Here is a 13,914-nt window from a genome sequence, read left to right as displayed (position 1 = left end):
CCAAATTCACGGCCAGAAAAGACCGATTTATTTATGTTTTATTTGAAAATCAGAGTATATTTTTAAGGAAATATAATGCAAAATTTGTTCCAAAAAAAATATATGAAAAAGAATTTATCAAAGCATTTACGTAGAAATGTATTATATTAAAAACTTTGGGATATCATTGTTAATACAGATCAAAATCATAAACATAAACAACATAGGCATTATAATACCTATTTATTCTAGTAGCCTATAATCCATTGATCTCTCATCAGATCATCACTCCTGTGCTCTCTTTCCACTACCTGTATATGAGAAAACTGAGTGGGTCGGGCTTGGGAGCCTGATGAGCACATAGGGTTTTCAACCCGCAATAAATAAGTTTATTAATTTCATCAACCAACAATAACCCGATTACTCATTCCCGTTATCCTCACTTTACGTCCCTAAAACACCTATCGTAAGGGATCTAGCCTAAGGATTATCATCGGGATGGACACTACTGCTAAGGGGTTTCCTCAAAAATAAATGTCTGTAAGGTAACCATGAGGGGGATAGAGTACACCAGTGAACACATCGTTCACAAACACCTACAGGTTGCGGGCCTGCTATCGTTCCACTTGACTGTCTAGAATAGTCCGTGGTTGTCATCTATACTCTGCTAGATGACTGGGTCAACAACAACATCGAGGCCTCTCATCATTTTATTTCATCACACACCAACTATTTCATCTACCCATGTTTTACTCCCAACATATTTGTAGATATAAAATACATATACAGTTTAAATCATTTAAAACATGTATAATAGTGTTCGTTTAACATAGATAACAAGTATACAGACAATATGCACACATAACATGTAATTTATATAAAATACTTCATATCTATGCGTAAGATGAAAATAAATATGCACTCACTTTAGTAGCGGGAGTAGATAGAATCTAAAAACGGTCAACGGCTCGTGATCGTCGGGCTCAGGATGCGGAACGACTTCAGAAAACGAGAGAGAGAGAGAAGGAAGATTTGGTGTAAGAAGTGAATGAGGTCGAACTTGCTATTTATAGGCTGATTTCGGCCCATTCACGTCGTGAGAATTCATTACTCACGTTGTGAGCCATGGATGGATCACCTCGTAGCTTCGACATCTGCGTTCTAGGCTTGAATAGTGTCTGTTTGACTCCTCACGTCGTGAGAATTCATTACTCACGTCGTGAGCTTTTGAGTTATCGTTCCCGTAGACTTCTAGCTTCGAAATGTGACTTTTTGACTCCTCACGTCGTGAGTCCAGTCAATTTAGGGTTTCTGACACGTGTCATGCTCTTAGACAGCTGTATCTTCGGAAGGTCATAACTTTTGCATACGAACTCCGTTTTTGACGTTCTTTATATCCACACGTAGGTGGAGACGTACTCTACAACTTTCATTTAGATTCCTAAGGATAAAAAGTAGTTTATCATAAACTAACTTTTTACGTTTCCCAGTGTCGTGCCGGTTTTGACGCGAAACTTCGACAGGTCATATCTTCTTCGTTATAACTCGGATTTCGGCGTTCTTTATATCTCCGGAATACTCTTCCCGACCACTACAACTTTATTCATAGATATTGGACCTATCTATTATTTTATTTTTGACGCTTATTTTTATTCTTAACTTATTATATCTTATAATTAAATATAAGGCACATAAAATCACATAATATTCAAATAATTCCTATTTATTATTTCAAAGTAGGCTATAAGTGTTGACCCTAACTATTACACCATTAAATTAATGCTTAGCCTAGAAATACAGGCGTTACAATTCTCTCCTCCTTAGGATGATTCCGTCTCGGAATCATGCATCAGCAAATAGATGTGGGTAGCGACTCATCATGTCACTCTCTGTTTCCCAGGTGAGGTTCGGCCCATTTGTATGTTTCCAGCGCACAAGCACTAAGTCAACCATCTTGCGGCGCAACTTCTTAATCTTACGGTCAACAATCACCTCAGGCTCTTCAATTAGCCTCTTATTTTCATCCAACCTTAACTCTGAAATTGGAATTATATCGGGATTTCACCCGTAAACTTCCTCAAGTAACACATATGGAAAGTGTTATGAATACCATCTAGTTCTTCCGGTAACTCTAGCTTGTAAGCTTGGTTCCCAATCCTATGAAGAATTTTGAATGGTCCTATAAACCTTGGACTCAACTTTCCTCTCTTTCGAAATTGTATAAGTCCCTTCCATGGTGAGACTTTGAGCAAAACCGAATCTCCAACTTCAAATGTCAGCGGTCGTCTTTTCTTGTCAGCATAACTCTTTTGATGATCCTGAGCTGCTAACATCCTTTCCTTGATCACTTTCAGCTTTTCAGTAGTCTGACGGACTATCTCGGGGACCATAAACTGCTTTTCTCCAGCTTCAAGCCAACAAGATGGCGTACGACACTTTTGTCCATACAACACATCATAAGGTGCCATCTTAATGCTCGAATGATAACTGTTGTTGTAGGAAAACTCTACCAGAGGTAAGTGTTCATCCTAGTTACCTTGGAATTCTAGGGTACATACTCTCAGAATATCTTCCAGTGTTTGAATCGTTCTTTCGCTCTGACTATCAGTCTGTAGATGGTAAGCTGTACTTAAACACAACTTCGTACCCATTTCTTCCTGTAGACTTTTCCAAAACCTTGACGTGAAACGACTATCACGATCTGATACAATCGTTAATGGTACACCGTGAAGTCTTACCACTTCCTTCACGTAAGCATTTGCAAGCTTATCCATAGACCATTTCTCATTGGCTGCTATGAAGTGTGCACTCTTTGTGAAACAATCCACGACTACCCAAATCATGTCGTGACCGTTCTTCGTTTTGGGCAGTTTAGTCACAAAATCCATAGTGATATCTTCCCATTTACCCATGGGTATAGGTAAAGGTTCTAAACTCTCATGCAGTTTCTGATGTTGTGCCTTAACCCTTGCACATGTTACACATTCAGCCACATACTTTGCCATATCGAGCTTCATCATCGGCCACCAGTAGTATGGTTTCAAATCCCTATACATTTTAGTGCTACCTGAATGAATCGAGTACATGGTTTTGTGAGCTTCTTCCATCAGAAGATCCCTTATTCCTCCCATCTTAGGTACCCAAATTCTATCTTGGAATACCTTTAATCCTTGTTTATTTATACCGAATACCAACGTTTTGCCTAAACGTTCTTCCTTTTGGTTATTTTTCTCCAAAGCTTCTTCCTGAGTTTTCTTGATACTTTCCACAATCGTCGAGACAACTTCAATTCGTAACGATCTTGGCCTTTTTCTTTCAAAGTTTACTTTTCGACTTAGAGCATCAGCTACAACATTTACTTTACCAGGGTGGCAAAGTATCTCACAGTCGAAATCTTTGAGTAACTCTAGCCAACGTCGTTGTCTCATGTTCAATTCCTTCTGATTAAAGAGATACTGGAGACTCTTATGACCAGTGAAAAGTTTGCACTTTATGCCATAGAGGTAATGCCTCCATATCTTTAGGGCAAAAACTACCGTTTCCAACTCCAGATCATGAGTGAGGTAGTTCTTTTCATGCTCCTTTAATTGTCGAGATGCATATGCTATCACCTTTTCTCTTTGAGTTAGAACACATCCTAACCTGACTCTCGACGCATCGCTATACACTGTGAAATCTTCAACTCCATCGGGTAGAGAAAGAATTGGTGCTTCACACAATTTCTTCTTTAGCTTCTCAAATGCCTCATCGTGTTTTTCACTCCATGCATATGTGGCTCCTTTATGGGTCAAAGCTGTCAATGGAGCAACTATTGAAGAAAAGCCTTGGATAAATCTTTGGTAATATCCAGCTAATCCCAGAAAGCTTCGAATCTTCGTGGGACTTTTTGGTCGTTCCCATTTCATTACAACTTCTATCTTTGCTGGGTCAACCATTATTCCCTCTTGGTTAACCACATGACCCAAAAATTGGACTTCTCGAATCCAAAAATCACATTTGGAGAACTTAGCATACAACTTCTCATTCTTTAGAACTTCTAATACTTCTCTCAGGTGCTTGCCATGCTTCTGCTGACTCTTTGAGTATATTAGAATGTCATCTATGAACAATATTACAGATTTATCGAGGAATGGTTTACAAACCCTATTCATCAAATCCATAAATGTTGCTGGAGCATTGGTCAGTCCAAATGACATAACTAAGAACTCGTAGTGTCCATATCTTGTTCTAAATGCAGTCTTCTCAATATCCGACTCTCTCACCTTCAGCTGATGATATCCTAACCTAAGATCGATCTTTGAGAAATAGTTCGAACCTTGCAACTGATCGAATAGGTCATCAATCCTTGACAATGGATACTTGTTCTTTACCGTTGCCTTGTTCAGTTCTCGGTAGTCTATACACATCCTCATGCTTCCGTCCTTCTTCTTTACAAATAGCACCAGATCTTCCCAGGGTGATGAACTAGGTCTAATAAAACCTTTGTTCAATAACTCCTGAAGTTGCGTCATAAGCTCCTTCATCTCCGTCGGTGCTAGTCAGTATGGTGCTTTCGCTATTGGTGTTGATCCTGGCGACAAATCTTTTCGAAACTCCACTTGTTTATCAGGGGGCAATCCATGAAGATCTTCGAGTATACTTTGTATCTCCTTCTTCTCCTTCTTAGTATCAATCACAAATGCCAAGTATGATGTGCATCCTTTGGACAAACATTTTCTGGCTTTCATCAAGGAAATGATTCCAGATGGGTTTACTCTTACCATCTTCTTCTTGCATAGTATCTCAGCATCGTACGTACTAAGCCAATCCATTCCTAGCACGATGTCGAAACCATTCAACTCAATGGGTAGTACTTCCTCGTGAAATTTATTCCCGTTCAAGTCGATGATGATATTTTTAATGCAATTACTAACAGGTATGAACCTGCCACTGACAACTTCTACAACTATAGTATTATTAAGTTTATCTATAGGCAATGCTAGTCTTCTACCAAAATTATGTGATATAAATGAGTAGTTTGCTCCTGAATCAAATAATATATTGATAGGCAATCCATTTACGAGAAAGGTACCTGAAGTGATATCTGCTTCATCTCGTGCTGCTTCCAGTGTCATCTGGAAAGCTCTGGCTTTCGGTTTCGGTGGGGCATTGGGCCTTTCTGCCTCCTTCTTCTTCGGATAGTCTTTCAAGATGTGCCCTTCTTCATTACACCCATAACAAACTTTCTTGTCGAGGATGCATTCATTGGCATAGTGCCCAGGCTTTCCACACTTAAAACAAGTGACTTCTCCGTCACATTTCCCTAAGTGCTTCTTCTTGCACTTCTCACACCATTTTACTTCACCTCCTCTTCCTCCAAACTTCTTCGAATCAAACTTCTAAAATTTACTTTTCTTGTTGGACCCTAAAGATCCATCCAACTTCCTTTTATCACCAACTTCAACCTTGCTGGAGGCTCTTCCCTTAATCATCTCCTCAACAGACTTAGCAGCCCAGATAGCTGCCTACAGAGTAGGTGCCTGACGTACTGGCACAGTGTACTCCCATGGAAGTCCCTTTGCGTACTTGTCGACTTTTGTCAATTCATCTGGGATGATGCGCAAAGCAAACTCCATTTTGTTTGTGAAGGCATTGGTGTATTCATCAATGGACATGTTGTCCTTCTTTAATGTCAGGAATTGGTTTTCCAGCTCTAGCATATTTTGGGCCAAGCAGAACTTGCGTTTGAAGTATACTAAGAACTTTGCCCATGTCAGTTGTAGTGGCTCGTTGGGGCTTATGGTTTTACCCAGAGTGTTCCACCAGCGAACAACGCCACCTCTAAACTGACGTACTGCATATGTGGTTTGTAGTTTGCCCTTGCAATCACATGTTATGAAAGCCAACTCCATCTCCGAGATCCAATCCATAACTCCAATTGGATCTTCTTTCCCAGTGAAAGTCGATGGCTTGTAAGTTGTGAAGTCCTTATACTTGCATCCATTCCTCTCGACTCTTTCATCTTGGTTGTTCCTCCTAACCACTGGCGGTTCAGCTTGACTATCAGTCCTACTGTAATTCCCTTCTTCTGACTGTTCATCATTCAGCTCAGGCTGTTCAACATGTATTGTAGGTTCCTCCCTATTCCGTTGAAGTAAACGCCTTGTCTCCTCCATCTGGCGATCCAACATGATCTGGATCATAACTTGTACCCCAGCCATCGTCATTGGCTCAAGTGCATCTGCTACAACTGGTACTTGTTCAATCACTTGGGTTTAAGGCTGTTGATTGTCATTTACATTGGCATTTTTGACTCCACTTCGGGTTCTTGCCATGATGGTCTATACATCAAATCTGACGTTCAGTGTGTAGTGACGAGAATTAAGATAGGAAAACTTTATCTACGATAGACGTATTAAATCCTCCTTATTACTCCAAAACATTTACATGCTAGTTCTAATATCGTAGTCAAACATTTAGAATCCTAAACACATAAAGTTTCTAGATTCGATCGGCAACATACCATAGATCCGAACAAATAATAGCATATAAGACATCTTTATAGTTATAGCTATAACACAAAGCATTTAGCACATAAAAACATTTTAGGCATCTTTCCTAAAATAAACTAGTGCTCGTGTCTAAAATTTAGCAGGCACTCATCTCACAACATGAGCCACGTGTGGTCGTACACCCGATATATGCAATTGTCGGCCATGAATTTTTCTGTGAATTAGAATATTACAATGTAAAATATGTTAACAATATCATTTTAGAATATTAAAATATTATATATATATATATATACACACACACACACACACACACACTAGCTGTTTACCCGCGCCAAGCGACGGGTACGAATAATTTATTTCAAACATTAGTTTCTTGAAGTGATTAGGGTTTTTGAGCAAATAGTTAGTACATCTAGACAATTATCAATAAGATTAATGATAGCATAAACGAATTCAATAAGAATTAAAAATAAAAAGTTAGGATTGTTCACAAATGTACATGAACACAAGATTAATTATGTATTATTAATCGTACAACACTTCTTTATACACCACATTTGATGTATAGACTTCACGACGTTTAAATTGTCCGCCAGACTTCATTAATACTTTTGTATTGACATGTAATATCCCTCTGGATAATGTTATATAAAGTTGGTCATGAAGAAAATCGACTCTAGAAGATAAATACCCACATCCGAAATATTTTGTCCCTAAGCTTTATTTATTGTCACCGTGAAACATAATCGAATTGGAAATGTTTTCTCTTTGGCTTGAATGAGAACATGACATTTTTTTACAGACATAGAGGAATCCTTGGCATAAATAAGCTCTTTCCAGCATGTTGCCCAACAACTATTTCGTCATCAATAATATAGTGCTGAAAACTTTACATATCAATCAGGTGTCGTTACACGATCCATTTGATGAGTCAAATATCATGTAACAATATTATTGAACATTCAACTTTTAGTTAAAGGTAATGAGGGGGTAAATGACTAACAATGAACGTGTTCAAAAATTCCACATGATAGAAATTATTTATATCGTCTATTGCTTCATCAAAACTATAGTAAATTCTTTATTCTCCATGGAATCAGTCGACCAAGTAATCATTAATCTCATCGACATTCATTTCTTGTGGATAATATGGCTCGTAAAATAATATAATCTGATTCGGATTTATTAGTTTCCAAGGATGGACAAACTGATTTTTCTTTATCAGTGAAAGGAATTACCATATCATTAGGGATGTAGATAAAACTTATATCCACCGTTTCTTCAACTCCAGCACCGACATGTAATAAAAAGTCTTAGAACCATGAATCGGTTAGTACTCTCATATTTATAGTTAAACACAGTTTTATAATCGAAGACCAAAGAGACGGCATTTGTATGCAAGTCATGCAAGAAAACTGATTCTGAAAGATAAATAAAAAACTTATAAGTTAAAACTTACAAATTTACACAATTATTTACCCAACAAACTCATCATATAAAATACCAAAAAATAATCTAAAATAATAAAGAAAATGAAGATTTTCTAAAAAAGACATATGTTTTGCAAAAGTTTTATGTATATGGTCGTAAGAAAGTTATTTAAAAATTTGTTTATGTAGGCGAATATCTTTTTTTGAGTAACAAATTTCTATTTGGCAATTAGTTACTTTCAAAAATATTTCACATTCCAATTCCAAAGAATACACAAATAATGGGTAGCTAATCATCATATCATACATACTTATGAAACTAACATTTTTTTCTTGAATCTTATGCATTTGAAACCCCTTTTTTTTAACTTCCTCAAACCATATTCATTTGAAACTCCATTTTTTAACTAATGCAACTCAAAAGTTTTCTTAATTATAATTTAGCACTCAAAAGTTTTATAACTTATATTATGTTTAATTAGCATTTAGTGAAAAATTTACTATAAAAATGCCAATCTTTTGGGAAGACATGTATACAAATCATATACAAATTTCAGAAAGAAAACAAACTTAAAGGTTTTTGTGTTTGGTTGAGGTCTTATGACTACTTTTGGAGATATGCTATTATATTAGATCTTTTAATTTGTAAGTTTGTTATACTAATTCGATTTTATATTTTCTTCGTTTTTGGATTATTGTAATACAATCGTTGTATATTGTGGTTTAATCGTTAATATATTGATCATATGTTATACAGAGTGATGTCGAAAATATTTAATTAAAATTTTTAAATATGTTTTTTTTTGTAATTGTACAATTTCAAAAAAATAATTAATTAAGACTCATAACTATTTTATACTTTCCATCTCTCTCTCTCTCTCTCTCTATATATATATATATATATATATATATATATATATATATATATATATATATATATATATATATTATAATAGAGGTCAAAACACTTCAACGAAAATTCATTTAAAATATAATATTTCAAATGCTTTTTAATAATGATTGTAAAAATTTCAACATGTGTTACTTAATTGATTGATTAATAAAAATATTAATGTTTTGAAACTCCTAACTCTTAAACTTATATTATTTAATTTGTTAGTTAATTAAAATATTTTTCCTACATAAAGATAACATTTTTATGTTTGGTTACTCATATTTGTTTGTGTAATTAGAAAACAAGGTGTACATAGGATGACTACTTCAATTTCACATAGGAATCGATACAACTAGAGATGTATGTTGTCTTTCACCGGTGGTAGGAGACCCACATACCCTTTTTAATTATTTATATTAATGATTAGTAATATCTATTTTATATTTCTATTCACCTTAATTTTTTAGGTACAAATTAAGGAAGAGGATTCTCGGCGCACCAACATAAAGTCAAACGTACGCCTTGCAAAATATGTAATTAAAATTAAATATCATATTTACTAATCGAATTATTTTAAAACTCTTGATGACATTTATGTATAATGATATATTTTGTATGACTTCATTCTTAATTTAAATGTTTAATATTTGAAAGTTCATATATGAAACCTTGGATGTTTTGGTGTAATATAAATAGTGCAACACAAAGTTTATTGGTTCAATATTGTTTATTAATAGCTCATCCAAAACAACTTATTTCTTATTTTATCCAAAAAAATATTATCGGACATAAGAAAAGTAGATTATATTAATGCTATACAAAAACTTATAATATATATTGGATATTATAAAAGTAAAAGTAAACTTTATAAGGTATGAACTATATTAGGTAGTATTAAAATATAAGTTGATGGATTTTTATGTTATTTGATAATTCGGTTAATGTCCAAAACATAACTAAAAACGTAAATTTCAACATATTTTTATTTTTTCCCATAATTATTTTAACCAGTTAAATGCATTATTGCGCAACGCGCGAGGTTACGCCTAGTAGTAGTTATATTTGGTGAGTATTCATAAGACATTTGTACTATCCATAAGACATTTGTACAATAGCGCTATATGCAATATGACATTTGCTGATGATGAATAACAATTACCATAAAGTTACAATATCTTAATTTTTTTTGGATTTGCTTATTAAATTTTTATTTATTTGAAAATTTAGATTGCTATTTTTGATTAGTAATGTCCGTAGAGTTGGTGTAACTTTTTTGCCATAAAATACTTGAATAATATAAAAAGTGGCACAGCTCAAAAACATTGCCATAAAACATTCCAATTCTTTCACAAAACTTACAATGTTATATCATTTTTTTTATATTTTTCTTATTTGACATCGAATATCAGTGTCATGTCCTTGTGTGGTTGCAAAAAAGATTCAATCATGTTTTTCCAAAAACAATTTCAATTTAATACAAAATCCCCCATGCTTTGTCCCACATTAAATTGCAAAATCAACTTCTCTGGTAAAATGTGCAATTGTTTAGATCGATATTAATGATAACATTAATGCAATCTTAATACGTAACAGATATTGACCATCTGGTGGTAGTCTTGTGTTGTGGATGTATGTAGATGTATCATTACATTGACATTTTGATGCAAAAGTTGACCTGCAAATAAGTATATTAACGCACAACACAGGAAAAAACAAAAATGTTCTTATTAACATATTTGAACTTGAAAACTCTTCCAAATAATAAGAAATGCAAGTTTTTGATATCCTAGTGGGGTAAATGCTGACAATTTAATATTATTAGGCAAAAAAATGAAAATACATTCCTTATGGATCGAACTAATAGTCAATTATACCAATCGGGGTCGACAAATCATTTTTAAGCATTACAATTAAAATAAAACAGGAAATCCATTTCATCCACTAAAGGCAGGAGATTCAGATTGCACAAGCCCATTTAGAGGCTTTAGGTGATCCTTGCACTTAACCAAATAAATGAAAGTAAGTTGTATATCTTGCATTTAACCCAATCAAAGAAACATACTGTAAAGCTTATAAAAATTAATAGTTTCATTTTTTGTCATACTTTTGATCACCAACAATTTTGTAAAAAAAGGTTTACCCCCATATGAACAAAGATTCACAAACACCAATTATCCGTTCAATGAAATTTAGCTTAATTATTTTTGCAGCAAACAGATACGGTATATAATAACAATCAAGGATGCCCAAAAACATTGCAAAGTAAAATGATCTATGAGAAAAAAAATGATGATGGGTATTTTCGTCTAAAAGTTTCCCTATTTGGTGATAGTTGTCCCAATATTTTGTTCACCACAAAACAATAAACACATCATTATTCATTTTTATTATAAGAATCTCAATAGATGAAAACAAAAAAATAAATATGAAATTAGGTCAAAATTAAACCTTTTTGGATAATAAGAATCAACAATTCCATGGGACATCTTAATTGTTTTACCATGACTAAAGAGTTACAGAAGGGTAAAACAATAATTTGTTATTCAACATTAAGGCCAAACGCAAGGGTAAAACAGTCATATAGTGTCGTTTGGCAGTAATTGTGTGTGTGTGTGTGTGGGGGGGGGGGGGGGGGGGTTGGAAGGGACAAATATGCATTTCTTATTTAACATTAATTCCAGATCAAGTGCACTTTAGTTTTGTTAAGTCTACAAATGAACAAAATTATATCTGGAAACAATCAAGATCAGGGAAAAATAGATATTAACCTGCAGTATACACAAGATCCTTGACATATTTAGGCTTATAAATGTTTTGCAGCACAAACTTCTAATGAACTGCAGTATATGTTGCATTTGGATGGATCGGTTTGATCCGATCCAATCAAGTGAATCCAATTTGATTTCTGTTTTCAAAACATGGATCCGAATAGTCCAAACTAAATTCAAATCCAATCCGATCCGATCCAATTACAATTCGGTTGGATCGGTTTTTATAACTCGGTTTTTAAAAACCGAAACATTTTAAAACGATAAATAATTATAATATTACTAAACTTTACAAAAGAAGCAAAAACAAATTACTTAGTTGTGATTTGAAATTTATAAACAACTAATAAGAAGATATATTATAGTTAAATATATTATAGATACAAACTTTTGAATGAAAATACATATTAATGTTTTTTTATCGGGTGAAATGTTCCTATTTGAAAAAATAAATTACAAACTTAATAAATAACTATAGATATATATTATAAATATATAAATAATAAATGTTTATTAGATTTTTTTGGACTATTCGGTTCTTATTTTATAAACCAAACCAATCCGAAATCCAAAATAATAATTCGGTTTTGTTGAAAACCAATCCAAAAATCCGAATATCTGAACCAAATAGTCCAATTCAAATTGTCCAGGTTGATAATTCGGTTTTATCCGAATAGTGAACAGTCCTATGTTGCTCAATCTTTTCACCCCCAGACCAGGAATGCCCCCAAGTCGGTGGCAAACATTATGTACCCTATGTCCCATAAGCAAAAGAAAAAAAATGTCATGTATTGCATTGCATACAAGGTAAAAATAGAGTAAAATCCATGCATACACCATTAAAAAAATAAGTCGTTAAGGAGGCAAATATTTTGTATTGAGGACCCTGATGTTTGATATGGGCTACACAAAGACTTCACGATTCATGGTCTGTAGTAAAATCAAAGTGAGACTGTTGCAAAATAACTAAAAAACATTAGTTAACACTAATGAGTTACTTATGGGCCCACCTCAAAAACAATTGACTTCATCTCTAAATTAGTATTGTCATGAAAGCCACATTTTGGGATATGATCACTTAAAAACTCCTTGACAATAAACAATAATATGGTAACCATGGCGTAGAATCCATGTCAAACCTGTTAGCAAAAAGTTGGATATGAAAATAAATCAAATAAATTCTAATTTGGAAATATTTTAAAAAATGAAATTATATTTAACCATAACATAACAAAAAGCTTTACTTGTTTGCATCAAATAATCGTGGACCCAGTTAGAATCTTATGGTGTTAACCAAATAGACATTAAAGACTGTTATCTTGACGTTTGCAACCTTTTGAATATTTCCTCTTCAGCCCTTACAATTGTACAACATTTTCCTTTTTTATCCTTTCATCTTTTCTTCGAAATCCATTTTCAGCCGCTTCAAAATCCCAATACAGAATCTGCATAGGCTGAAAACAAATTAGTATTAATGAAAAGAAAAATAAAAACAAAGGAAAAAAGTAAGTTCATTGCTTTTAATCAACATTATCCTCATTACTGCACTGCCCCTACATAGAGCTCATCAAACAATTCAACCTTTTGATCAAAGAACCATTTGGTCCATATATCATACAAAATGAGTTCATTGCCTTTTTTGTTAATTAAAAAAACTATTTTTATTTAATTATACTAAAAATCCATAAAGTAGAAAACAAAAAAGGAATCAAAAGGTCATGGAACCTGCAAAGTTGTAGACCATGTAGCAGCTAGACACCACCAACAATTGAATCTTTATTACCAAAAAATGCAAATCGGTTAAATAAACCATAAAAGATGATGAAAACTGGATCAAATACTTAAAACAAATCCATACATGTTACCGACAACACATAGTGGATCTAGGGCTTTATTACCACACCTCCATTTTGTTCATCTTCCCAAAAAACTTGAAGAAACCCTAAATCACCAGAAATAGGAAATACATGAGAACTTGCTTTTCAAAGGATGATGCTAAAAATTGAACATTTCATCGGGTGCTGTTGAAAATCGATAATGGTAGTGATCGGTGTCTAGATTTCATTCCATGTCCATAAAATCAACATATACGTAAAGTTATACACACACATATACAGTTAGAAAGGGGAATTGAAGAGAGATACCTTACTGGCGGTTTAGATTTAGCAATAATGGAAGAGGTGAGCTGGTGAGCCTTTGATCTCCTAGAGTGGTAGTGAGTCGGTGATATCTCTTCGATTTAATATCCTGCTTTAGAGAGAGGTGGGCGACAGTGACTAATATTGAGTTTAGGGTTGTTAGAAAGAACCATGCAAGTGGCAATGGTGGTGACAACTAGGTTTATTGAT

At 33.9% G+C, this 13,914-nt stretch overlaps 1 protein-coding gene across 1 annotated transcript; it reads right to left on the bottom strand.

Moving 5' to 3' along the window:
• Window positions 1-4,517: 4,517 nt before the first annotated feature.
• LOC145060252 (uncharacterized) lies at window positions 4,518-6,179 on the bottom strand. Its single transcript, XM_079007954.1, has 3 exons — window positions 6,000-6,179; window positions 4,740-5,339; window positions 4,518-4,637 (listed from the first exon to the last, which is right to left on the bottom strand). The coding sequence occupies exons 1-3, from the start codon at window positions 6,177-6,179 to the stop codon at window positions 4,518-4,520; spliced, it is 900 nt and encodes a 299-aa protein (XP_078864080.1).
• Window positions 6,180-13,914: the final 7,735 nt, after the last annotated feature.

This window comes from Lactuca serriola, chromosome 6 (genome assembly GCF_051521515.1).
Source record: "Lactuca serriola cultivar US96UC23 chromosome 6, Lser_US96UC23_V15, whole genome shotgun sequence".
In the NCBI taxonomy this organism is placed as follows: Eukaryota; Viridiplantae; Streptophyta; class Magnoliopsida; order Asterales; family Asteraceae; genus Lactuca; species Lactuca serriola.
This window is presented reverse-complemented; position numbering and strand designations above follow the sequence as displayed.